General features: G+C 43.4%; 1 protein-coding gene across 4 annotated transcripts in view; it reads right to left on the minus strand.

The window, feature by feature from the left end:
* The window catches only part of CADM1 (cell adhesion molecule 1), a 334473-nt gene extending 308324 nt beyond the window's left edge, over nucleotides 1-26149 (minus strand). For all 4 annotated transcript variants that reach the window (XM_060160431.1, XM_060160430.1, XM_060160429.1 and 1 more), the window contains exon 1: nucleotides 26020-26149. In XM_060160431.1, the coding sequence (XP_060016414.1) occupies nucleotides 26020-26143 (124 nt within the window). In that variant the 5' untranslated portion in view covers nucleotides 26144-26149. The remainder of the gene's footprint in view (nucleotides 1-26019) is intronic.
* Between the last annotated feature and the right edge of the window lie 203 nt (nucleotides 26150-26352).

Raw genomic sequence — 26352 nt, forward strand, 5'->3', positions numbered from 1 at the left:
ACATACAGCATCCATTTCAACAGACTCTTTTTTAGACCTTTTAAACAGGAGGCTTTGTGTCGTTTCTTTTTTGCTAATTACAAAGGTAACGCATATTCATTATAGAAATTTCAAACAACCTGCAAATATAACTTAGAAAGTTAAAGTCCTTCATAATCCCACTCTTCAGATATAACCTTTGTTAACAGCTTTATGTTTATTCTCCAAATTTTAAATGAATCTTCTAATTAGCTAGTATGCATTATAGATGAATTATACATAAAACATAAGTGTTTAAGAGAAATAGGATCATTCCACATACACCGGGTTCTGCAAGGTGCTTTTTTGCAACCTACTGACATATATCTTGAAAATCTTTTCCTGTCAGTAGACATAGATGGACATCACTCTTTTTAATGGCTAGAAAGTATTCTATTATATGGACAGACCACGATTTATTTAACCAATCTCTTACGGATGGACATTTGGGTTGTTTCCAATTTTTTTGCCATTAAAAACAATGCAGCAGTTACAGCCTTCTGTGTATATATTTCAACTATTTCTGTAAGCTGAATTCCTTGAAGTAGGTTTTTGTTTGGGGTCATAGAATATGCTAAACTTTTTTTCTTTTAATTATCCACTTAACTTTAATTCATACCACCAAAAACCTTCAAGGTAGCAATTGCTTTAATTGCTTAATTATTTTGATTTTCATCTTTAATACTTTTTTAAGAATAATTTATTCTACTTAAAATTAATTGCATGGGGATTAAATCAAAAGGTAAGTTTTAACACATTCCTGATCACTTATTAGAAAATACGCTTTGTCTACATTCTGCAGAAAATATTCTAGTTTTAAGAGATTTCATGTATCCCCCAAATCATTCAAATCCTCTTAAGTCCCACATTAGACTTGGAAGTTCTTCTTTGACTCAGATAGATTCACTGTAATCAGTTTCCTGTTTGTCTTCCAGAAAAAGGAAAAGAACACAGGGATCGCCATCACACATAGAGCTTTAAAATCCAACCCAAAAAAACCCCTACAGGGCTTCCCTGGCGGCGCAGTGGTTGAGAGTCCGCCTGCCGAGGCAGGGGACACGGGTTCGTGCCCCGGTCCGGGAAGATCCCACATGCCGCGGAGTGGCTGGGGCCGTGAGCCATGGCCGCTGAGCCTGCGCGTCCGGAGCCTGTGCTCCGCAACAGGAGAGGCCAGGGCAGTGAGAGGCCCGCGTACCGCCAAAAAAAAAAAAAAAAAAAAAAACCCTACAAAACTGTCACTCCTAAGTGAGTGCATAAGAAACGCAAATGCAAAAAGTCATGACATTCAGAGTCTGACTTACAGTAAATCACTCAGGACACATTTCATGGTAAACAAAATACTTACTGAGAAATATAGTTACCAGGGCAACCATAACTGACCTTTTATGTTTTACTTATCAATCATATTGCTGAATAATTCTTATTCTTGGAAACAAAGGAGAAAATGTATTATAAACAATGTAATTAATTAAGGGTCCCCTGCTCCTCACTAAATCATTCCTGCCAAATCTGTGTTTTTCCAACAGACATGCTATTATCTGCTTCTTAGTTCTCCTCTACGCTAAGGTTGGAGATGGCATATCCCAAAGAGGCATTCACAAGTTACCGATATTAAACTTGATAACTTAGATGAGGAAGGTATAATATGAGAGCTAACTCTCAACAGACGTTCGGACAGATATGGGAATTCGTGCTACTACATCATCACAATGCCTGGCGCCAGGTACTTACTCTAGAAATATGGAATAATTGAAACTTAAATGAATATATGCATGAATGAATAAATCCACCTACCTTTCAAATTAGACAGTTTCTAAGACTAGAAATTTCAAACATTTCACCAATTAAGCTCTACCTTTTTACAAGTCCCAAATAATATTCTCATCTAATCAAACATCACCTCCACTTAGGAAAAAAAATAGATAAGCCTAATTATTTTTAGTAGCTGAGAGTATAGTTATACCTGCTTGAACCTGGCAGAGAGGAAGAAAATGGCATTGGATTCCCAGTGTCCAAAATAGGATATTAAGAGCATTGACAATGCGTGGAATTTATTCATAATCCTTATCGAGGAGGCAGCAAGGGTACAGAAAAGAGCCCCGTGCTGCCGGTCAGAGTCTGGGGCTCAAGTCTTGGCCTTCGATTTACTTGAGTAAATCACTTCACTTTTCTGGGCCTTAGTTTCCTGATTTATAAGATGGGGAGGCTAGTCTGTAGATCTCTGAAGTCGCTTTGGCTCTAAATGTCCGTGACGTACTGACCTGCCGCCCCTCTAAAAGGGAAGAAAGGATCAAGGACCGCTCGGTAGTAAAGTGTCCATCTGGGAAAGAGGAGCACTCCGTCTGCTGCCAAGGCAAGGCCAGGGGGATTACGGTCATGTCACTGCAATGTGAGGTTTCCAACCTTAGCCAGGTGCTCTCCACAATCTTCTGAGTTCCCACAGTGGGCAGGTATTTTCAAACCTTCCCCCTTTCTCCCTCCAGCTCCGTCTGAGACAGGCTGGGACCTAGGACCTCGGACCCTTTGCTGCAGTGCTTGCACTTGACAAACGTCTCCTCGAGCAAGAAAATACAAAGAAACTATAAGGGACTAAAAATAACTGCTTGCATGCACAGTTGGGGCAAGTTCTGGATGAGATACAAAAAGGCCAAAAATCCCAACTGCCACTTCCGAAGAACTGGAACAAAAACGATGTCAGTAGCAAAAGCAGGGTACTGCACATGCTCCCTGCACTCAACACCACCAAAGGGTCTGCAAACCACCTAAGCTACCCCTCTGGCCCTAACCCTGGACACACCCCTACCCTCACCCCGTATAAGAAACCAGCTCACCCTGCCTTGGGAGCGAGTAAGGGAACCTGTTACTTGTTTTTGCTCCCTCCTGCAGCTGCAGGAGCCCCAGTAGAGCCCTGCCTGAACTTCCTGTCTGGCCTCTAGTCAATTTCTATTGATTGGGAAAGGCCAAGAACCCTGGTGGGTATCACATCCAACGTCAGCAGGTACAACATGGGCTCCAACTTTCCCAAGGAGAATCTCTGTCTCTTGGGTCCTCAGCCCTCCCACATACAGTCCAGCTTACACCCATCCTTCTTCTCAAGGCCTTTCCCATTACCTCCATCTCAGAAGAAAAATTGTCTCTCTCCTTCCTCCTCTCCAAGCCAATGCCCCCTACCTGGCCTTCATCACAGCCCTCACTCCTTCAGTGATCAACTCTCACTTCTTCATCTTCAATCTCCCTCTGGTTTTTATATAAACCTTATCAAATCTCCCTAATTTAAAGTATATATATTTTTTAATTTCCCTCATTCCTACATCTCTTTATTTCCATTTCCTCCTCCCTCGTCCTAACTTCATCAGCTACCTCTCTTAAAACACATGTCAGGGCTTCCCTGGTGGCTCAGTGGTTAAGAGTCCGCCTGCCAATGCAGGGGACACGGGTTCGAGCCCTGGTCCGGGAAGATCCTACATGCCGTGGAGCAACTAAGCCCGTGCGCCACAACTACTGAGCCTGCGCTCTAGAGCCCGTGAGCCACAACTACTGAGCCCACGTGCCACAACTACTGAAGTCCATGCGCCTAGAGCCCGTGTTATGCAACAAGAGGAGCCACCGCCATGAGAAGCCCGAGCACCGCAAAGAAGAGTAGCCCCCGCTCACCACAGCTAGAGAAAGCCCGCGCACAGCAACGAAGACCCAACGCAGCCATAAATAAATAAATTTAAAAAAACAAACAAAAACACGTGTCTATTCTCCCACCTCCTATTCTGCACTCCCCATTTGCCCCAGCCACTGCCGTCTGTTTTCCACACTCACCCAGCACTAAAATTGTTAGGCCGAGCTCCCCTTTATATGCCTAAGTGCCGTGTCCACGAACAGCCTCCTTTATCTAATCTGACCTCGCCGTAGCATTTGACAGTGTTTTTCCCTCCTTCTTAGAACTCTCTTCTCTCTTGGATCCCAAGACAAAAGTCTTTGCTGGTTTTCCTCAAAATTTGACAGTTCCTTCTTCATTCCTGCCCCTGGTTCATCATCTTCTGTCTATCTTTAACTGTTAATGTTCCCTCAAGTTCTATCCTGGAACGCCTCTTCTCTCCTTACCCAGTGTATACATTCTTCTTAGGAGAGCTCATCATAGCCATGGCTCCACTGAGTACTGGAGAGGGCTGCTAGATACCTCCACCTGGACATGCCGCAGCCATCTCTGAAGCTAAGAACATCATCTTCAATCCCCAATCTTGTCCACCTTCTAAACTCTGTCTTGACTAGTGTACCTATCACTCACCTAGGTGGCCAAGCCAGAACTTGGTCTAGACTCGCCCTCTTCTCACTCCTCATTCAGTCATGAAATTCTACCCTCTTCGATATATCCTGAAAGCAACTCCTCCCAAACTACACATCAGATACCTTAGCTAAGGCCCTCGTAATCCCAGCTACTCCCCCTCAGCTTCTCCTTAAATGCTCTCTGACCTCTGGTTTCTAATCTCCCCAATCCATTCCACACACAGCCAGTTGGATTCTCCCCACCTGCTACTGACACCCTCCTTGGGATAAAGCTTCAGCTCCTCCTCAACACTAAGTTGATCCTTCATGATCTGACTCCCATGTACCTTCCCCACCTTCGCCTTTTGCTGCATCCTCAAAGGCTTTTCCCCCTGCCATGCCAAACGATTTGCAATTCCCAGAATCCCCCATGCTTTTTAGGTTTCCACATCTGTCCACATGTTAGATCTCTACCTGGAAAAACTCCTAATACCATCTGTATGGCTCTCTCCTACCAATCTTTCGAGTCCCAACTCAAGGGCCCCCTGAAAGTCTTTCCTGATGCTATGTCTCCATACTGTGTGTAGGCACTTCTCCTTCTCTGTAACACTCCCAAACTACGTCTATTATGGGTCTAAGCACGTAGCATTGTTATTTTCACTATCTCCTGCACAAGAACCTAAAATATAAATCTCTGAAGGAAAGAAACCCTATATAATTCATCTTTGTAAATCTAGTACTTATCACGGTATCCAGCACATAGTAGGGGATACACAGACCCACCCCCACACCCACACAGATAGGCATGCAGCGTTTACTCAAAAGGCATTAAAAGGCTGAGGACAAAATTTATAGTCACATTAATTTTAACTCTTGGACAAACACTACACCCTATAGCTTCTTTATAGTCACTATAGCACAGAGCCTTCTTGAGTTGAGTCATGGAGTAGGTTCCATTTGTCACGGGAAGTAAAGGTGGGAGATCTCATGATCTTGTTTCTTCTATAAAATGGTCAATTTCACTTGAAAAATACTGGCTGTGCACTAGAAGTCACAGATTCCCCTAAAGAGTTCACTCCTTCTGGGAGTTTACAGTCTCAGAATCTGTAGAATATATTTCAAGAAAAAGTTTGTAGTAAGTTTTTGGTATACATGCATTTCTGTGCATCAGTATTCTTTAAAATGTCATAAAACGAATGGGACCACACATGAAAAATTTGCTTCCAAATGGAATATTCATTCCTTATGTTAAGTTTTGAAAGTGAATGCCAATGTCCTTCTGCTATCTCTCAGTTTTGCTGGTTATTAGGCTTCAAATCACCATCATTGGGCAAGCAGTGAACATGCAATCATTATTTCATATTTTTCTTTCTCCTTCTCTATCATCTTTAAATCCACAATATCTCAATCCAACTGATGTCAGTAAATCCAGCCTGTCCCAACTTTTCTCTAAAACTCTTAAAACTATTTGAATGAAGTGTTGAGCAGCTGTCAGTTATGGATTTGAAAATAAAAAAGAGCCTGAAAATTGTATGTCAGTATAAAAAGATTAGGTGAAGCAATTCAGAATGTTTAAGAACTTTAAATCAAGTTAAAAACAGTTACTATGGCCAGACCTCATGAAACTCCACTTAAGAGTCGCATTAACCTGGCAATCAAAACTATTTAAAATGAATAATGTTTTTTTCACATTTCACTCACTTTCGGCATCAACCAAAAAAAAAAAAGAAAAGATAACAATGTGAATTGGCATACGGCAGTACAGTCATGTAACAGTAACCTCCAAGATTTAGCTTTCTAAGGACAAAGCTAGAGCTATTAATCTGTGCACTAGATGAGCTATATCCCTCTAGGGCCAAAAGGGATAATTCTTCAAATGAAGAAAGAAAAATTAAGATATTCTAGAAGCTTTTAGGTATGAAAAGCAAGAGAGAGTAGAGAAAAATGCACAATTTGGAGACCCACAGTAGCTGAGTCCAAGATTCAATACAAATCTACTGAATTTGGCATGAAGTCAACATCCTCACCCAACCCCTCTTCCAATAATGATAAGCATGAGAATTTGGCTTCTTACTTTTTAGTCTAGAGCTATGCTGTCCAACATGGTAGCCACTAGCCATATGGGGCTATTTAAATTTAAGTTAATTAAAATTAAAGAGAATTAAAAATTCAGCTCCTCAGTTACACGAACCACATTTCAAGCACTCAATAGTCACATATGGCTAGTGGCTACACTACTGGATGGCACAGATACAGAATCCTTCCATCATCACAGAAAGGTCTACTGAAAAGCACTGGAGACACATGGCTGGAAAGTTTCAGCGCTCCACTGCTCAACTGAGTTCCATTCTGATCATTCTACCTATAGGAGGAGACTTGTCAGGTCCTAAAGGTAACGTGCAAAAACTCCACAAGGATTTACCTTTTACATGGAAGAGTTAAGGAAATGCAGGCTACAACTCAGCAGACTGCCATATCGGCCTGAGCTACACTCTCACTAGTCAAATGTAAATCAAAATGCTCCCACACATCAATTTAATTCGTGACCCCCTGCTGACTAATATGCACTAAGGAACCATGCCCAGTCCTTCTGGACTTCACGCAGCTTGTTGAAAGCCAGGGTAGCAAACATTCATCTACCTAAAAAAATAGGAGTTGCCGTTAGGCTGACCTAGATTCTTCCTGCCATCCTGAAAGGGCTTCCCGCCCTACACTAGGATTTGTTTTTGTTCTCTGATGGTGGTTGTTAAAGAAGCACACTTCCAGAAAAACAGCTTCCATCCATCCTGCCTCCATGCTTAAGCCTGCCAAAGCTGTCATTCATTACGTGAAATACAAGGACAACTGTGAGGTTCGTTAATGTGCTTTTTATTCAACATCAACCTCTAGAATCGTAATTAAACCTTTTAAGTCCTACGGACAGACTGAACAGGCTCTCACAGTCCCCTATACAATGAGTGGTAAGGCACAGTGTGGTGTACCAGTGTACTACAATGAGAACCGGACTCACTGGAGTACTTCCAGTCCAAAAACCTGGAATCGGGAATCAAATAAGTGTTCCAATAGCCTAGCTGTGTGACTGGCTAAGTTACCTAATTTCATTCTTATACAACCTCCTCCCCAGAGTTCATTCACTTTCAAGACAATCCTTACTGCTTCAAGACTCTTCAGCAACTTAGTTAACAGACTTCCAACCCACATCAACCCCGCCTACAACTCCTTCCCCCTTCCACAGCATTAATCTCCAGTCCTCTGATTAGTCCTGACTAGTTCATCACAGTTCCTTATCCTGTCCGCTAAAAACAGACCTCCCTTGGGCTTCCCTGGTGGCACAGTGGTTGGGAGTCCGCCTGCCGATGCAGGGGACACAGGTTCGTGCCCCGGTCCGGGAAGATCCCACATGCCCCGGAGCGGCTGGGCCCGTGAGCCATGGCCGCTGAGCCTGCGCGTCCGGAGCCTGTGCTCCGCAACCGGAGAGGCCACAACAGTGAGAGGCCCGCGTACCGCAAAAAAATAAAAAATAAAAAACACACCTCCCTTAAGGTTCTACCTCTATGACCCTCTTCAGGATTCCTCATCCACTCCTCTCCAGCGCCTAACACAATGGTACACATCGGGCATCTCAGTACATGTGTATCAAATAAGTAACTGAATCAATGCCTCATGTAGAATCAGCTATCAACTCTTTACAGATGACTTTCAAATCTGTATCTCTAGCTCTACTCTCAGCCTCTCTCCTAAACTCGAGTATCACATTTCAAATGACCTTCTGAACATTTCTACTATGTTCTAATGGTAGCTCAAGTTTAACATGTCCAAAACCAAGCTCACTGTTTTCCCTTACTAAGCCCACCATGATATTCTGATTTCTGTTCATTGGAACAGCCACTCTCCTAAGCCACTCAAGTTCCAAACCGAAGCCTGCCTTCGTTTCTAGTCTTTATTTTCCCTCAATCCCCATTCTCCAGTCCATTCCACCTCCATTCTTCCTCCACTGCCCTAATTCAAGTTTTCGTAAAGTCATACCTGAACTATTATACCGCTAACCAATCTCTCATTTCTAATCTGATCACAAACGATTGCCAGATTCCTAGTCCTAGAGCACCAATCTGACATTACTTCCCTGTTCAAAATCCCTTCAATAGTTCCCAATGACATCCAGAATTAAATCTAAATTTGGCTTTCAAAGTTTTTCCACAATCTGGCCCCCAGTTATCCTTTGCTAATCCCATCTCTCACATGCCATTTTAGCTTTCCTACCTGTAAGCCTTTACTCATGTGGTTCTCCTTCAACCTGGAATGTCCTCTCTCCTCACCTCTTTCTGGGTAGAAATCTTCCCTGTGTTTTTCGAGACTTCATTTAAATGAAAAGCCTTCTACGTTCCAACTCCATGTTAGCTCCCTTCTTTATATCCCTCTGATAGAAAGACAGAGATGACAGTGATCTGAAATCTCAGCTCCTTATCCAGTCCTCTGCTGCGGCCACAGTCACACCTTCGGGGACCCCAAAGAGAATATGAGGAAAGGAAAGATGAGGTAGATGAGCATTCCTTGTTACTGCCTATGACTTTGGCCTCAGCACGGACATGATCTCAGGAACCAGGGCTCATTCTCTCCAGCCTTGTTGTTTTGAACCTGAAGGACTCATTCTGTTTAGATCTGTGGTTTTCAAACCTTTTTTAAAAGAGTATAACACTTTTTCAAAGGGCCTCCTATAGAGATCCAACGTATAAATGTGGAACTTATCTTGCTGGAACTAGCACCAGATAAATGTTATAAAATGAATTTAACTCTCATCAGTTATTCCATTATAAGTAGATTATATATTCATCTTTTTTTTTTTTTTAGTCTATCCTTTTCTTCCTCCTTTAGTTCATGGAAAGTTCAGGCCAAAATCTTGAAGGTGATGACCTCATTTAAAAATATCCTAAGACCTTGAAAAATATTCTATTAAAGCATAACTCTGTATGCACTCACCTTATGAAACAAGGATAAAGGGATGTCATCATGGCTAAATTAATATAAAACTGAAACATCATTTTTGGTTAAAAAAATAAAGGTGAAGAAAAGTTCTGCTACTTCTTTAGCCTGAAATTCTTTTTGCACCAGATTCATGCTATTGCATGAATGGAATACAATGCTGGAGGAATAACATTTCAAGAGGAAAAGAAGACTGAACATGGTGGTTATTTAAAGAATCATCAACTTGTTTGCATGCAAATGACCAGAATAATGAAATAAGCAATGCTGCCAACAGGACCCAGAAGCAATTGTTTTTAACTAGAATGCCTGAAGCGTTAGCCACCTAATTCTAGAAGAAACTGACTTACTAATCTTTTCCTTTTCTTGGATAATACCAATCATATATTATATATTAACACACTGACAAAATGTGTATTGCAAAGATATAATTTTTCGTGAACATCGCTATCACATCATTATTTACCTGACAGTAGGTCACACTGATAAAGATATATTTACCAAGATTTATAGTGGAAAGGAAGGGTTTAATTCCTCTGCCTTGAAGATTTCTTAAGAAGGCAATCTCTGAAAAAGCGTCTACCAAGAAAGAGAAGATGGCACATGGCACAAAATCAAGGAAGATATGTCATTCCTCTCAAAACCTCAACTAACTGCAGTAATCCACACACGATGCCTAAGAAATGCAAGCCGTGTAGCCTAAGACAATAGAGAGCTGTATAGCTACAAGGGAAGCATCGATAAAATGCTACAATTCCCCATAATTCAAAGCATTTAAAGCACCAAACACAGCCTAGGCTGGATGCATGCCTTAGGCAGGGAGAAGAGAAGTCTAAATGGATGGATGTGAATATGAAGGAAACACTTTAGAAATAGGCCATAAAAACAAGTTATGATAGCCCTCCTCCCCTCCCAATACTGTCAGGTAGTTAGAGTTATTGAGTAGACATCACTTAGGACAGTGAGAAAAAGGCCACCCCTCCCCTTCAAAAACGCCTCGACAAGGTCACAGATTTATCAGTGTCACAAATGCATTTACAAAATATTACAGCAATAAACTCTGGTTAGAGTGGGTTCCACCTCTATATTCACAGGAAAGAACAAACTCCAAACTTCTCCTAAATTAAAAGGTAACATTAGCAAACTCTCTCTCCCTCCGCCTGCATATGAAATCTCTCCCACCTTCCATGGAAGAACAACAGGAAATCTTCTTTCTGTTTAAAACTAGATCAGTTGTAGGCAATTAACTTTATAAGCTTAGTTCTGCCACAGTCTTATTTATCACCAACTATCCAGTCACACAAATAGTGGAAGCATCTCCACAGAACAGACTGCCCTACCCATCTCACTTTTTTAAAACACAGCAACAAGCCATTTCTCATGTTTGATCCAACAACTGTGATCTATTTTTTGACCCTGAAGCCACAGATTCCACATATATCTTTATTACTGTACAAGGAAAACTGTCACCCTGAGGTTTAAATTTTCCTATGTGTACCATGCCTCTCCTGAGAATATATCCATTTTAAGACAAGGCTCTCATGAAAACTGAGAGGAAGAGGGGCCGATGGCCTCAGAGAGAAGTTTCTTGGTTTGTTGCTTCAACTCTAACGTGCCAGTATGGCCCTAGCAATGACGCAAAGTCCAGCCATACCAGGACTGCACAGTGATTAAGTAAATGGAAAGAGGTTCTCTTACTTGGGCTGGTATCTAAATCTCTCCAACGACTACCCAACAACCAAGTATGATCAAACACGCTAGAAGTCAGTCCTTCAGGCTATGAAAACATCAGATAGTGACAGCCCTTCATCCATTAAGAGAGAACAAACAACGTTTACTAAGAATTCCAGTTCTAAAAGCTCATAACTAGGCAACCACTAAATTAAATTCATACACAAAGGCCTCGTGCAAATTCTAAACCCCAACTACCAGTATTCACGACAAATGAGAAAAGATAGGCTATATACGTATTGGAAATCAGACTGTGTAACAGGAAAATGGTGAGTGAATAAACAACCTTTGGAGTGATGCATCTTTATACTGCTTTTCAAGACTGAATTATTATCACCATGTTCTCTGTTCACATTTATGCTGATGATTTCAGGGGCAATGGAGACCTAATTTCCAATTCATTCATTGCTTTAACAAATGTTTACTGAACACATACTACGTGTAGGGCATTAACTTCATGCTGTTAAGGATACAAAGATGAATAAGCAGTAGTCCCTCCTGTAGAAAGGCTAGGAGACACCTACCTATGGACACATGTCAACATATGATAATGTAAGAAGTGTTAAATATCATGGGATGGCTAGAGAAATTGTAAAAGAAGTTGAAAGGAAAATACTACATTCAGGCTGGAAAGTACATTAAGATTTGAAAAAGAAGCACTGGACTTGGGTCTTATGTACGCACAGGATTGAAACATGCTGATATAGAAGACCAGAGGATGGGGCATTTCTGTTGGTGAAAACAAGTTTGACAAGTATGAAATGCACAGGTATAGAGAGGGAACCTGGGGCAATTTGGAGAAAGATGTTTGACGGGAAGAAAGAAGATAAGTCTGGGAAAGCCCCTAAGGAAGTACAGAAGAGGGGCAGAAAGAAAAGGCACCTAACCCACCTGAGAGTTCATGTAAGTTTCCTTGAGAAATTGGGAGCTGGATCTCGAAAGATATGTAGGAATCAGCTATCTAGATAAGCATGCTTCAGGAGGAGGAGGTGACATACAAAAAGGCTGAGAGAGCGTGGCATATCTAGGACACATTTACTTTGGTTAAGTAAAGAACACGGTGGGGCTTCCCTGGTGGCGCAGTGGTTGAGAATCCGCCTGCCGATGCAGGGGACACGGGTACGTGCCCCGGTCCTGTAAGATCCCACATGCTGCGGAGCGGCTGGGCCCGTAAGCCATGGCCGCTGAGCCTGCGCATCCGGAGCCTCTGCTCCGTAACGGGAGAGGCCGCAACAATGAGAGGCCCGCGTACCGAGAAAAAAAAAAAAAAAAAGAACACGGTGTGCAGCTCCTAAAGTAAGAACACGGTGTGCACAGCTGGCAAGAGGTGAGCGTGAGAGGAAGACATAAGTCAAGTGATAAAGGGCACTGTAGGCCACACTGGAGGAGTGTAAGCGCCATCTTTAAGGTGCCAAGAAAACATTTCCAGATTTTTTTTTTTTTTTTTTTGGTACACGGGCCTCTCACTGTCGTGGCCTCTCCCGTTCCGGAGCACAGGCTCCGGACGCGCAGACCCAGCAGCCATGGCTCACGGGCCCAAACGCTCCACGGCATGTGGGATATTCCCAGACCGGGGCACGAACCCGTGTCCCCTGCATCAGCAAGCAGACTCTCAACCACTGCGCCACCAGGGAAGCCCAACATTTCCAGATTTTAAGCAAGAAAGTGACAATCTAATATGTGTTTCAGAAAGATCTGCCTAAAAGCAGTGTTAAGGATGCATTAGAAGGGATGAGACTAGAGGTAAACAGACCAATTAAGGGACTGTTTGATCAGTTTAAATCTACTTTCCTCATCTGTAAAATGAACATAAGGGTAACTAAGACAGTGGTGGTGAAATTGACAGGAGTGAATGCAAGAGACAAGCAGGACTTAGTTACTAACAGAGGGAAAGGGTAGCGAAGGAGGAAGTACTCTAGGATGTCTCCCAGATTCACTTAACTCATTGAGCAGCTTGGTGATACCCTTCATCAGCACAGAAAATATAGGATAGTGGGAGGTTTGGGGAGAGCAAAAGTGCTAAATTCAGTTTTAGACATGTTGAACTTTAGGAAAATGTACTTAAGTGTTTAAAACGATGGGTTTTGAAGATAGACCTGGTTCTACCACTTATTATTTGTGCCTCTTGGACAAGGGTCCTATCATCCTCTCAACTTCCTCATTGGTAAAATGAAGCAAGAGAGACAACTACTTACAGGGTGACAGTAAGGATTAAATGAGATCCTGAATGAAGATACAAAATAACAGTTGCTGTTTTGTCATTAATATTATTTGAGATAACTGTGGAATATCCAGACTGAGATGTTCAATGGGCACCTTTGGAACATGGTCTGAGGTTTAGATGCAAAAGGCTGTGCACTTTACAGTAAGTATAACACAATTTTTTTAAAGGGGTAGGAAGAATTGGGGCACTGGGACTTGAGACATAGATATGCCAATTTACTGGATGAGGAGAAGGGTAAACGATGACTGCTGAGAAGCAAAGTAAGGCACAGTTAATAAACATCAGAGACACACATTGCATTATATGAAAAAGGGCAGTGCCTATTTTCTTGCAAGTAATATGGTGAGTTAAATGAAAAAAATAAAGCATTCTCCTAACTACCCAAAGAGAACTAGTACCCTAAAAGGAAGAGATATGAATATAGTAAAATAAAAAGGTTTCTAAAGTGAAATAAAGCCAAATGGGGGTAAATCATCAAATTAATATGAGAACCCAGGATTTGTCAAATAAGACATTATAGGGCTTCCCTGGTGGCACAGTGGTTGAGAGTCCGCCTGCCAATGCAGGGGACACAGGTTCGTGCCCCGGTCCGGGAAGATCCCACATGCCGCGGAGCGGCTGGGTCCGTGAGCCATGGCCGCTGAGCCTGCGCGTCCGGAGCCTGTGCTCCGCAACGGGAGAGGCCACAACAGTGAGAGGCCCGCGTACCAACAAAAAAAAAAAAAAAAAAAAAAAAGACATTATAGGCAGATGTTAACATGGTTTATGGAAAAGTATGAAAACAGAGAACACTACCTATTATTTTTTCAAAGGAAAAATAAAGATACATGAGAAAGGAATGAAATTGGCTACTACAGGAAGGTGGGTGGGAATGGGCCAGGAAGTACAGGGAAGGGAGTGACACTTCTTTACATAGTTTTGATTTTTGAGCCATGGTAATGATTTACATGTTCGACATATAAACTTAAATCAACAAGGATAGGTAAAACACTAAAATTGAATAGAAACAGAAATCAATGATCCTTAGTATACATCTCATTGATAACACACACACACAAGGCACTAATTTGTGAACTTGTGAACACAGTACTCTGACCGTCAACCTTCACTGGATCTATTTTAAAGGCAAAAAAGAATGGCAAAAATCTTGCGCTTCACTTGACAGTTTTGTTGTCTACAGTATTCTCTGTGGAGTAATTCCAAATCTATTTTTTGCATTAATTATAAGAAACTGATATGGCTGGGAATCAAGGTTCTCACTGTGGGGGAAAAAAGTACAAATAAGGAATGAGAAAAGGGGAGAGAGAACCTTAGTTTTACAATAGAATTGAAGACATCAGTATGAAATCATGATTTAAATGAATAAGTATAAATTTTAAATGTATTCAGATATATATAAATATAAATAAATTTATATAATAATAAATATACATGTAATCTCCTAGTTCTGTCCACTGAAACAAGTCAACCGCAATGAGCACAACTCTTTGGTATCTAAATACCAGTTGCCCACTGAAAGGAACCACACAGCTTCTTGCAGAAATAGCTGATTCCAGATCTGGAGCAGGGAAAATACAAGGTGAGCTTAGACATCTTCTTGTGACATAAAATAAGAAAGAACTTAAAAATTAACAGAGATATGTCAAAAGGATACAAGAGCCAGACTGAAGGGGTTCCCTTTAGCCAAATTTGACGGTAAAGAAATATTATCACACTGAAACTGTTTTAAATGTATGAGTCCATTGTGATTTTCAAATAAAAAGGAGAGGATGGGGGAAAGGCGAGCTCTTCTTTATTCAAGAAGGCCTCTGCCCAATACAGGGGAATGACAATTAGAAAAAGCACAATTTTATAAACACTGGTGTAATATTTGATTTAGACAAGGTTTATCAATGCTGCTAAAACCACTAGATGAAGTGTTTGAGAACAGGATCTTCAATCTCAAAATATCCCACAAATTACTTATTAATGACAAAGGGACAAAAGTGGAGACATCTGTAAATCCACATCAACCAAGTACTAAACCTACAGTTAGCAAAGGGATCAAACTTGCCACTGCTAAAATTAGTACGAACTGCTATTATGTTGCTCTTGATGTGATGTTAAAAGGTGGCAACATCAGCTGTGCCATGTTCCTGCCTATGATTACAGTCTGAATCAAACTAGGAGGAAACAAGCAAACAATCTGTAGAACCGTGGGACATTCCACAAAGCTGTAGATCTGGACTCAACAAAATGTCAACACCATGAAAGACATCCCACACACACACTCCTTAAAAGAACCTTAACAAACAAACAAAAAAAAAAAAGTGGAGGGCAAGGGAATGGTTCTAGATTAAAAGAAAAAGAGACGTGCAAACCATATCCAATGTGTGATCTCCAGTGGAGTCTAGATCAGGGAAGACAAAGAAACACAGATAGATAAAGAATATTACTGGGAAAATTGGGGAACTTTGAATATGGACTAGACATTAAATAATATTGGTGAATATTAAATTTCTTGAATGTAATGAGGTTGTGGGAGAAGATGTCCCTATTCTCAGGAGTCTGGTGCTGAAGTATTCAAGGGTGACGTGTCACTAGGCCTGCAACTTGCTTTCACATGGATCAGAAAAAAACAAAAAGACGTGTGGATACATTGTTTAGAGAGCTAGAGATAAAACAAATGGGCAAAATGCTGACAGTTGATGAATCTAAGTAAGGGGTGTACACGCATTTGTTACACTTTCAACTTTCCTGCCGTTTTGAGAGTTTTCAAAGTAAAAGTTGAGAAAACCAACTGTATCCCTCAGGAATCAACCCATCCAACTATAACTGCACCAAACACAATGCCTGGTATAAAAGCAGACACTTGATTTAACAATAATTTTTAAATTCTCATTTTTCTTCCAAGTGCTTTATGGGTTAGCTACAGAAATACAAGTACTTGATTTAAATATAGTATATAAAATATAAGGGGTAAGTAAAATCATAAAGTCCTGTCTGTGTTAAAAGGCCCAGAAACTTGAGATTATAATCACTGTCTATTTCTCCAAGGTGACTGGATAATTCCATTTACTTCCAAAAAACATTCAACTCCGCGTAGGATCTTAATCTTACTGCCACTTTATTCTTCACTTTCACCTTAGAGACAGTTGAGTACATCCTGAATTAATCCTTTCAGCACAGAATTTTTCAATATTCTCAAACGTGTGAGGGACTTACAAACGTGATTAGCAGTAGTAGTGGTCAGAAACATAACCCCCATCACTAAACCGTGGCTGTTTTAATGAAAGCCATATATATAAAATACTTCCTTCTCAAGGACATTCATACATATGATCTTATTTTATTTTTAACACCCTGTAAGGTAGGTTGTTTTTGTTGTTTTTAGCTCTTAAGCAAAGCCCTAGGTTTATGCTGTTCTGTAATCTAGACCGGGTATTCTGCTTGCCAAGCTGGCCCAGAGATGGAGAGATTTGCTTCGGGAAAGGGAAACAAACAGCAACTAACATTCATGTGATTACTAACAAAACTAAAAGAAAGGAGACAAGAGGTCTCTTCACAGTGACGTGTGCGCACAAGATATGCACAAGGAAAAGTGAAGTTCGGTGTCATTTAAGCTAATCTCTATTTGAACCTTTTAAGAGATAAAACCATTTGAGCAGTAATTTAGTACTGAATTAACTTTTTTTTTTCTCCCTATCTTTGAAGTTTTCATTGTTTAAGTAAGGGTTTCTGCAAGAGAATGAAGCCGGGTTCCTCTTCTATTCAGAAGCTGATTATGTGCAGTAACTTCTGCATGGCTTGGCTTATCCCAGGCTGATAATCAGCAGAGAGCCAAATACATACCACGTTTGACATACAACCTTTCCCCCCAAGACCGTCCCCAAATACTCCATGATAATCAAGTGTTCCTACCACTGAATTATCGTGCTGCATAACCTTCCAGTAGCAAAAACTGAACTCTGCGGGGGAAGGATGCCAGGAGGGGAAAAAAATAAGGGAAGAACCATGGCAGATATTAGTACCAGATAAAGGCTTTGAAAAGATCCTTCAGATAACAAGTTTAGCAGTTAGACTGAGAAACAAAGATTTCATATATTTTCTTAAGCCAGTAACAATTCACCCTCTATGTAATCAACTAACATGCGATCTGCCACAATGGGAGAGATGCCTGTGTTTAGTGAGACAGCACTGCTCCCCATGTCAACGCTATTTAAAGTGTTAGCTAATAAAGACCTGGGTGTTAGTGCACTTCCTTCTGGCTTCCCGGGTAGTGCTTCTTAGCGACTGATGCACCGAAAACATGAGCACCAAATGCTCCTCTGAGGTTGCATCTTTTGGAGCATCTTCAGAGGGGCTGATCTCATGTATGCCAAGTCAGCAGCTCCAGACAAGGCTCTCTGACTCTGACCCTTCCAAAGTCTCCAACTCCTCAAGGCTTAACGTTTTGCCCCAAAGTCTTACTTTGCCAGCTTGTAATTTGTGAATTCAGTTACACTATTTTCATGCTATAGTAAATGCCTGTATTCCAACACATGCTACCAAAATAGGCACAATACACTTTCAGCGTCCTAGGGTTTAAATTTTCATTAAAATAATGGCAATAATATCCATACATTGTGGCTTACTGGAAAGAAAGACATGTATACACCTGTAAAGCAGAAAAAGGAAATGTCTGTGTGGGCATATATTTTAGATAAGCACGTGTTAGTTAAACTGAAAGATGCAAAGGAAAGATGTTCATTCTCAAGGTGGGCAAGGAGATTCAGCCGTCCTACAATTATAAACCAAAACAGTTAAGAGGAAAACCGATCAGAGAGCAGTTTTATGCAAAGGCAACCAGCTGAAGGCTGATCAGGGGAAACCACTTTCTTCCTCAGTTTCACTGGAGAATCATCAGTCTTCCAGAATCATCGGGATTGGGCTGAAAAGTAATAAGAAATGAGGGCAATTAGAGAAAGAGTGAGAAAGCAATTGAGGAAGGAACAACCTTAAGACAAAACAATGTGGATTTTGAATCTGGTGCAAGGAGCAAGAATTTGAGATTAGGTTTCCTGCAAGGGCAGTGTCCTGATCCTGTCCAGGAAAGAATTACAGCTGTGGTAGGAGGACTTAAATTCTGACTCAGAGAGCCTGGGATCGGGGGAATTGGCTAGAGAGCTTCTGCTTAGTAAAACATGGTTTGGAGAGGACGTTGAGGCTTCCAGAGAATGTTGTGGAGAAATAATCAGCCCCATTTTATTTCAGTCCAAGGGTGAAAGCTAAGGAGGGGAAAAAAAGACTCCAAATTTCAGGGCCTTGGAGACCGAGATGACAATGGTGTCACGTGCAATAATGGAGACTTTGTGAAAAGTTGAGATCTAAGATGAAAGGTTCAGTTTCTGACATGTTAACTTCTAGATTATTCCTAGCCAAGTGGAGATATGGTACAGACAATGGGAGAGATGGGGCCCAGGAGCCCTTTGTTTTTAGGGAGATTCCTCCCCACCCCCTCCAGGGACCTCATAACAATTCCAACTTGACACTGCCGTCTAGTGCTGGATGGCTCAAGAGGATTTAGAATGCCTACCTTACCAAGGAAGACTGCCAAGAGCAAGCCACTTATTCTAGGCATTTTTAAAAGTCCATGCCACTAGAATATCAACATCAAACACTGAGTAGCATTTAAATATGAAACAGAGCACTTTCATTTCAAGGCTATTTAACATTTCTGAAATATCTAGATCAAAATGGTGGGTCAAATGACTATGTTCCAGTAAAGCATCTACTAAAAGAAAAACTTTTCCCCACCCCACATTTCTCATAAGATAATCACCCCATTCAAGACACCTGTCAGTCATAAGAGATTTTTTTTTTTTTCTTAGCGCTCAGTTTTCTCAAAACTTTACCACCAAGCTCCTCTTTTGAGTAATAATAAAGGCCACACATCACTTCTGCTGTGCATGTATATAAATACCTCCATCTCCCTTTCTTCTAACCCTAGTTCAAGGCCAACTGCTCCAAAGCTTTTGAGAACCAGCACGGGAAGATCTTCAAAGAGAAAGTGCCCATTAACCACAACAGCAGCTGCTGGCTACAGCCTGCAATTTAAATCTCTGAAAAAGAAACTGTGGCTTCTGAAATTTAAACAAGGAGGTGCCACTTGTAATTACAAACATTCCAGTGGGTTCCTTCCTTCATTGATGGTTTCCAAACAAAGGCTTTTTATTCGATTTTGGTGGCGCTCCCCAAACGCTAAATGTAGACATTCCTTTGTGCTTTTCTGGTGCCGTGGCCAGCTCAGAAGAGGGGCACAGGAGGCGGGTTTTTCCTTGGCCAGGGCTGCTTGGAACTCGCAAAACCATCTCATGTGTAATTACTTGTTTGGCTAGAAACCAAAAACCCCAATGCTTCAGTTTATAGTCCACGTTAGATACATTTGAGAAGGAACTTCTTAAAAGACAGACACACAGACAGACAGACAGACACACACACACACACACACACACACACACACACACACACACACAAAATCTCACATTTCACGAACCCTGGAAAATGGAACCAACCTATTTTCCGAGAAACCAAAGAAGTTCCGAAATTAACGCTGAAGCATTCTAACATTTCTAGCTGAAATTAAAAATTCACACTTTAAATGAATGGGGCAAATACTGAAAAGTAAAAAAGAGTAACAGTTTCTCCTCCTACCACCCCGTACCCCCATCCTACAAAAATAAGGCCCCAAAACTTACAGCTCCGTATGGGTTTCCCACACCAAAGGCATTTTCTGATCACTTCAGTTACAGAATACAGGCTGAAATGAATACTTAGCCAATTAGAAATGGGAAAAGATATCTTTTTCTTTGAAGCCATATATTTACAAAACGCAAAGGCACTCATACCACGGAGACATTTAGAGGAAAATATTCCGAATGAGGGCACCTCACAGCCATCAAACTAAACTAGCCTTTCCTACAGAAGTCCTCCTACGGAGAGTATTCATTATGAGCACATCCAGAAATGGCCAATCTCACCAAGGGTGTTTTCCACAGCTCGCCACTGAGGAACTAGCTACAATTACTGCATATTTACACAACCATATTTACACAATAAAACTCATCTTATCCGTTCCAAACAAAACCTTGCTCAAAATAAACCAAACCACAGGAAAAGGTCTCCTCGGTGCAGGCAGTAATCATGCTCTGGCTTTTCTAGCTCCCGCCTCAGCTTCTACCCACTGTACCAAGCCTTCACTCTACCTTCCTGGGTAAAGCAAGAGTAGGATAAAAATCTGTATACCAGTGGATAAAATGTACATGCAGCTAATGATACTGTGATTATGGGCGTAGAGGAAGAGCTGTATCTTACAGAAATTCATTCTAAAGTAATTTATGGAAGAAATGATAGGATGTCCAGGATTTGTTTAAAATAATCTGGGGAGGGGAGATGGTGTACAGAAGGTGATGGACCATGGGTGGATAAGTACCAAACCTGATGATCTGCAAAGAGGGTTAATTATGGCATTCTCTCTACATGTGTGTATAATTGAAATTTTCCATAATAAAATGAAAAAATAAAGAAAATATGATCGATGTTAAAAAAAAGGGTCATCTTGCAACAATAAAATAATTTTTTCTTTAAGAAAAAAAATTATTCTGAGCTTTCTCCCAGCCTTAACGGAAAGGGACAAGTACCTGGTAAGAAAATCAAGATGTGTTTTTGTTCTTGACTTAAGGACCCTTCTTTTTTTCTTTAGTTATGTGGAACCAGTTCTCCTGTTAATAGGACTCCTTGAAATGACAAAACGAAAGGTTAAAAGTCTAAAGCTGAGGCTTCTGTGCTTCTGTGAAGCCTAGTTTTCACGCATCTGACTTAAACGACCAGGACACACATCCAGAGCGCTCCTCTACTCAGGTGCTTTGGACAACAACATTCACGTGTGGCTGCCACATGACGTCCAGAGGTTTCAGAATGATTTGTCAACACTGAAGACAACCTTAACAAAAACCGGTCCTTTCTTCCCAGAGGTCACACCTCTGATCCCTCGGTTTATTACATAGAGCAATAATTACTCTTGCTGCCTTCAGAATACAAACTCTTCCTACCCAAGACAGCATCTACCCACGATGCATATCCCTTACTGGGCATCCCTGCTGGGAGGTGGAAGAGAAGCTTCACTGGCTGGCTATCCGGAGACCAGCTCCCTATCCTGGAAGCACAGCTAACTCAGCCTCAGTTCAGCGGTAAGCATGGTCCCTCCCTCTCTGGGCTTTGGCTGCCTCACTGCAAAATAATGAGACGTTGCCACATGATTTCTATATCCTTCCCCTTTCAAAAATTCCATGATTATAAGAATCTCTAGTTCCTCAACAGGTGATATTAAGAAAAAGAACTTTGCCTTAAAATGTTATATTTTCTATTAAATAATTTTAAATGTGACTATGAACACTGGCTGAGCTTCTGTATACGTCCATATATATACATATATGCATGTGGATACATACATATTTGTGTGAGTACACACACACACACACACATACAGGCTGATACCATTAGGTGCGTATATTGGACTAATTGCTTGCAACTAGAAGCAGCAAATTTTCAATTCTGCAACAGATGTCGCTGTGTGATTTCTCCTTTCTATGCTGGATTTTCAGTTGAAAATGCCCAGCATGATGGTCAGTACTATTCTTCCCAAGAAAGAGATACAACATTTGAATCCTTTGGATTTCTTTTTTATAAAATTTCTTTATATGCTGGTAAATTTCCATTCAAATCATAACATTGATTAGTCTGGAGCAATTTACGAGATCCCCCTGCATAAAAATGGGCCTTCCGTTAAACACACAGGCACACACAAAACCATTTTTAAAATGTAAATTCTAAGTGGCCAATTAAGCATTAATATGTCACATACAGAAACTGAGAGATTTATATTCACAGCAATATTATCAAGTTTTTAAAGCCTGAAAATCACTTAGCAATATAGGCCAAGGAATAATAAAAATTCACTTATGTATAATAAGGCCAAAATGTACCAGGTGTGGGCAAAAGTCACTGAAAACTCCAAGAGCACCATTCACGATCATGAAAATTTTGGATTTTAGTTTTCACAGCATTTCTTTAAAAATAAATAGTAAGGCTAGTATTATAATTGCAAGACCTCTTACCCATCTGACATTCACTATCAACCACTTCCTGACACATGTCACAGAAAAGTGACATCTCTTTCCATTCAACCGATATATCCGCCGAAGACCATCCATCTCAACAGGTAGCTACTAGCACTTTCTTCCGCTGTAATTCAGAGCTGGGAGAAAGGATTTCAAAATCTCCTTTTTAGACCCAGGAACCCATTACCTTCTGGGGTTTTAGAGGGAGCCGAGCAAGCTGAGCAGAGCAGGCAGGGAGTCCAGGGAGTCGAGGGCAAAGTCAGATAAGAATATGAAGTCAGGAAAAAAGAGAGGAAGCGCCAGTGTCCTGCCTTGGCTTCTTCCCTATCCCACTCGCCTTTACCAGGAGGGCCATTGGGAAAACTGGATAAAGCATGTACAACATCCATATGAATAACGCTCTTTGTTCCGGAGAACTGCCTGCTCTTTTATTCCCCCCTTTTTTCGTATTTGTTCATTTCAAAAGATTGCTCAATGGGTCTCTTGTTCCTCCAAAATGTCCCAGGCAAATAATGCAAGCTTGTCTCGTCACACAAGTCACTAAATGAAGCCTTGTGCGTCTCCAGTGACACACTGTAAATATAAAGTGGCATTAAATGAGGGATATTTTATCAAAGCTATCACAGACAAGTGCAAGTCCCTCCCGCAGCTATTGGATTTGATGCAGGGAAAGGCGACAATAGCAGGGCGGCACTTTTGTAAAGTCCCTATCCCCAGTACACAAGCCCCAACAGGCCACGACAAGCAAAAACTCAGTTCCTGGGCTTCCCAGCACCACCACACATCCCCACCCATTAGCCATCCTCTCTACTGCTGAAAATGTAAGAGGAGGGTGACCAACCACGGGTTTACTGGGGGTCAGAAACAACATCATGCAAGCATCCCAAACTAAACGGGCGTGATTTACACTGAGGAGTGAGCTTTGACAAGCCCATTTTAGCTGCATTTCATTAACATCCATTTCATCCAAACACCACAGGAGGGACGAGAGATTTTCTCCAGAGGATAAATGGATTCAGTTACAGGGGAAGACAGAACCTGGACCCACTGCACAATGGCCCTTGATGGCTATTCCAGCAAGGCTGTAAACGAAACAAGCCTTATGAAGTTAAAAGGCAACGCCAACAGGTTTCTTTAATCCTGGGAGTAGGAACTGGAGGTCTCTGAGAAAGCTTAAACTAAGAGGAGTAAAGAAGAGAAGTCCCCTGGTCCCCACCTGAAATCTACTCTCCGGGACTAGGATGTGGGGGCTAGGCCAAGACCCCTTCTCAAACTCAGCACCAAAAACGCATTAAAAGAAAAAAAAAAGATTTAAAGAAAGGCGCCTCACCCCCTCACTACAAATCAAACCCAATTACTTTCTAATTTGAACACAATCTGATAACAGCATACAAACAGGGATGTACACAGGAGCAGGAAGCTGCTTCCATGGCAACTGGCAACAGAATTTTCTTGTAGCTTTGACATGCACGGTTGAGTTCCAGACCGCTCCTTTCTAAGTCAGCATATAGCCCTCGCTGGGAAGGCAACTTCTTACCGCGAGATAGTTACAAATACAGTACTGTTGCTACTACCCGGAGCCTTCAATGAGCAGGCTGGACAGAGAAGGTATAATCTGATGCTGCTCTGCTGGCAAGCGGCATTGCACGGCTCCCATTTTTAGTCCAAAGACAATATCCCGACCAGCGCTTGCCCCCTCCCCGCCTTTTTTTTTTTTTTTTTTTGCAGCCGATACAAGTCTATTGTTGCCTCTGTTATGCGCCAGTTACCGAGCCTGTAACGCTCACGTTTAACCGACACTGGCGCCTTTTACAATGCAGCAGAACCAGGAATCTCTTTCAGGAAGATTTCATTGAGCCCATCGAGTCAGAGACATCACCCGAAATGAAGTTGTAACCACACCGGCATCGGCTGAACCCAATTATCTCGTAACTCATAAATTAAGAATTCACAGTGCAAAAACACATAAACAACATCCGGAGGCAGTGGCATGGAAGAAAAAATCCTCAGCTCTGGAACTGAAGCTGCCGCCAGATTCCCACCTCTATGGATCCCCGATAGGTTCCTCAAGTCGAGCTCCCTTGCAAGCCTGTCTTGAGGAGTGGGGGGGAAGCAACCACCCCGGCATCCCCCCAAATCCAAAGCTAGCACCCCCAGATCTCCCCATTTCCTACAGCGTGTCTCCTGCGGTGTTTATGTAACTGTGTGTCCTCTAGCGTGTAAACAAAAGGCACAGCCCAAGCGGAGAGGCACCCCGGGAGCGGCACGGTGGCCCCGGCGCTGCACCCGCCCGGGTCGGGGGCTCCGCAGGTGGGGGCTGAGCTCTCGGTGTCCTCCGCCACTTGTTGCTCGCGGGTCCTGCGGCTTCCGAGCTGCGAGGAGGGGCTTTGCAGGCGCCGAGCCCTGCTGCATCCCCTCCTGCACCTCCCCGCCCCCCGCGGCCCTGCGCCTTGGAGTCCCGGCTCCCTGCTCCCAGCCCGCAGCAGGCGGCCAGGGGCGCTGGGACGCCGCGCGGCCAGCAAGCGCGGCGGTGGAGGGAAGGGGAGGCAGGGTGCAGCACGGCCGGGCTCTCCGCTGGGGAAGAGCTCCAGCTCCCTTTTGTTAGCAAAAGCAAACACTGCCCTCTTCTTTCCCGACCGCGCCAACGCGCCCGGCACACGGTCAGCCAAACAGCGTGCTCCAGCCGAGTGCTCCGCATCTTCAGGGAAGGAGCGGGGCGCGCAGAGCCGCCCCTGGGCAAATTCCCAAGACAGCTCTGCACGCAGGGGACGCCCGGAGGCCCGGAGGGTGCCCGCCTGGCCGCAGAGGCCGCGAACGCTCCCTCCACCACCCCCGAGCTGCCGAAAATGACAGGCAGCCTGGAAATCCGGGGTCCCCACTCGCGGCGGAGGACGCTGTGGGGCAGGCGGGCTGCGGGTTCCCGGCTTCTTCCCGCAGAGGCGGCGACAACAACCGCCCCCCCGTGGGGCCGGGCCCGGGGAACTTTCCCTGCCTGGAGCCCGGCCAAGGAGACCCGCAGCCGGGCGGAGGGGGCGGTGGGGGCGGAGGGGCCGCGATCCGGCTGGAAGGAGACACGAGGGGCGAGCTGTTCGTGGACAGGGGAGAAAGGCAGAGCGCGGGGAAAGCAGGAGCGATCAGACAAATCTGGAGATGTCCTGTGCACCAGTGAGGAATCGCGCTGGAGGGGGCCGCTAGTCAGCCATGGGGAGGTTTCGGGGATGGGGAATGGGGGGCCTGCTGGAGAGGTGGGGGCGAATGGGCAGCCCGGGGAAGCGGGAGGACCTGCAAGTTACGGGGACAACAGCGAGTTAGGGAGGGTCCGGAAGGTTTGGCGGGGGTGCTTGCGATCCACCCCCTTCCCCTATATTCTCTAGCCCCCGGGCCCCACATTCTCACTCCACTCCGCGCCCCGCGCCAAGCCGGGGAGAAAAGGTGTGGGTGCAGCCATCCCTACGAGCTCTAATTCACACCGAGCTGGGCAAGGGAGAGGAGATTTACCGATCCCCTCAACCCCTTCCATTCTCAGCCCTGAGTTTCCTCTCCACACTCCCTCCGATTTGGATTTAGGAAGTGGGGGAAGGTTGTCATGGAAACGTTTCCCCCCTCCATGGCTACGGCCACTGGGGTGCCTTAGGAGATTTCGGGGGCCAACCGGCCGGTGCCCACACCTACCTGTGGGGATCAGTGCCGCGGCAGAGAGGAGTAACAGCAGAAGCCGGAGTCTGAGACCGGGAGGCGCCGCCGCCACCGCCGCCGCCGCACACTGGGGTCCGCTCGGCAGCACAGCACTCGCCATGTCGGGCACCTGCCTCAGACTGGCGGCGGTGGCTTCCTCCCGAGCCCAAGCGGACAACTAATGAGATGCTAATGACATGCGCTGGAGGAGGAGTCCAGACCGACCAATCACATCGCCGCGAGCCGAACCCGGCTCTCGGAGGACTCACCCCCTCCCCCACCCCGCCCCCTGGCGCTGGCTTCGGCGGCGCGCCCGCGCCACCTAGGGGC

Source organism: Lagenorhynchus albirostris, chromosome 9 (genome assembly GCF_949774975.1).
Source record: "Lagenorhynchus albirostris chromosome 9, mLagAlb1.1, whole genome shotgun sequence".
Lineage (NCBI taxonomy): Eukaryota > Metazoa > Chordata > Mammalia > Artiodactyla > Delphinidae > Lagenorhynchus > Lagenorhynchus albirostris.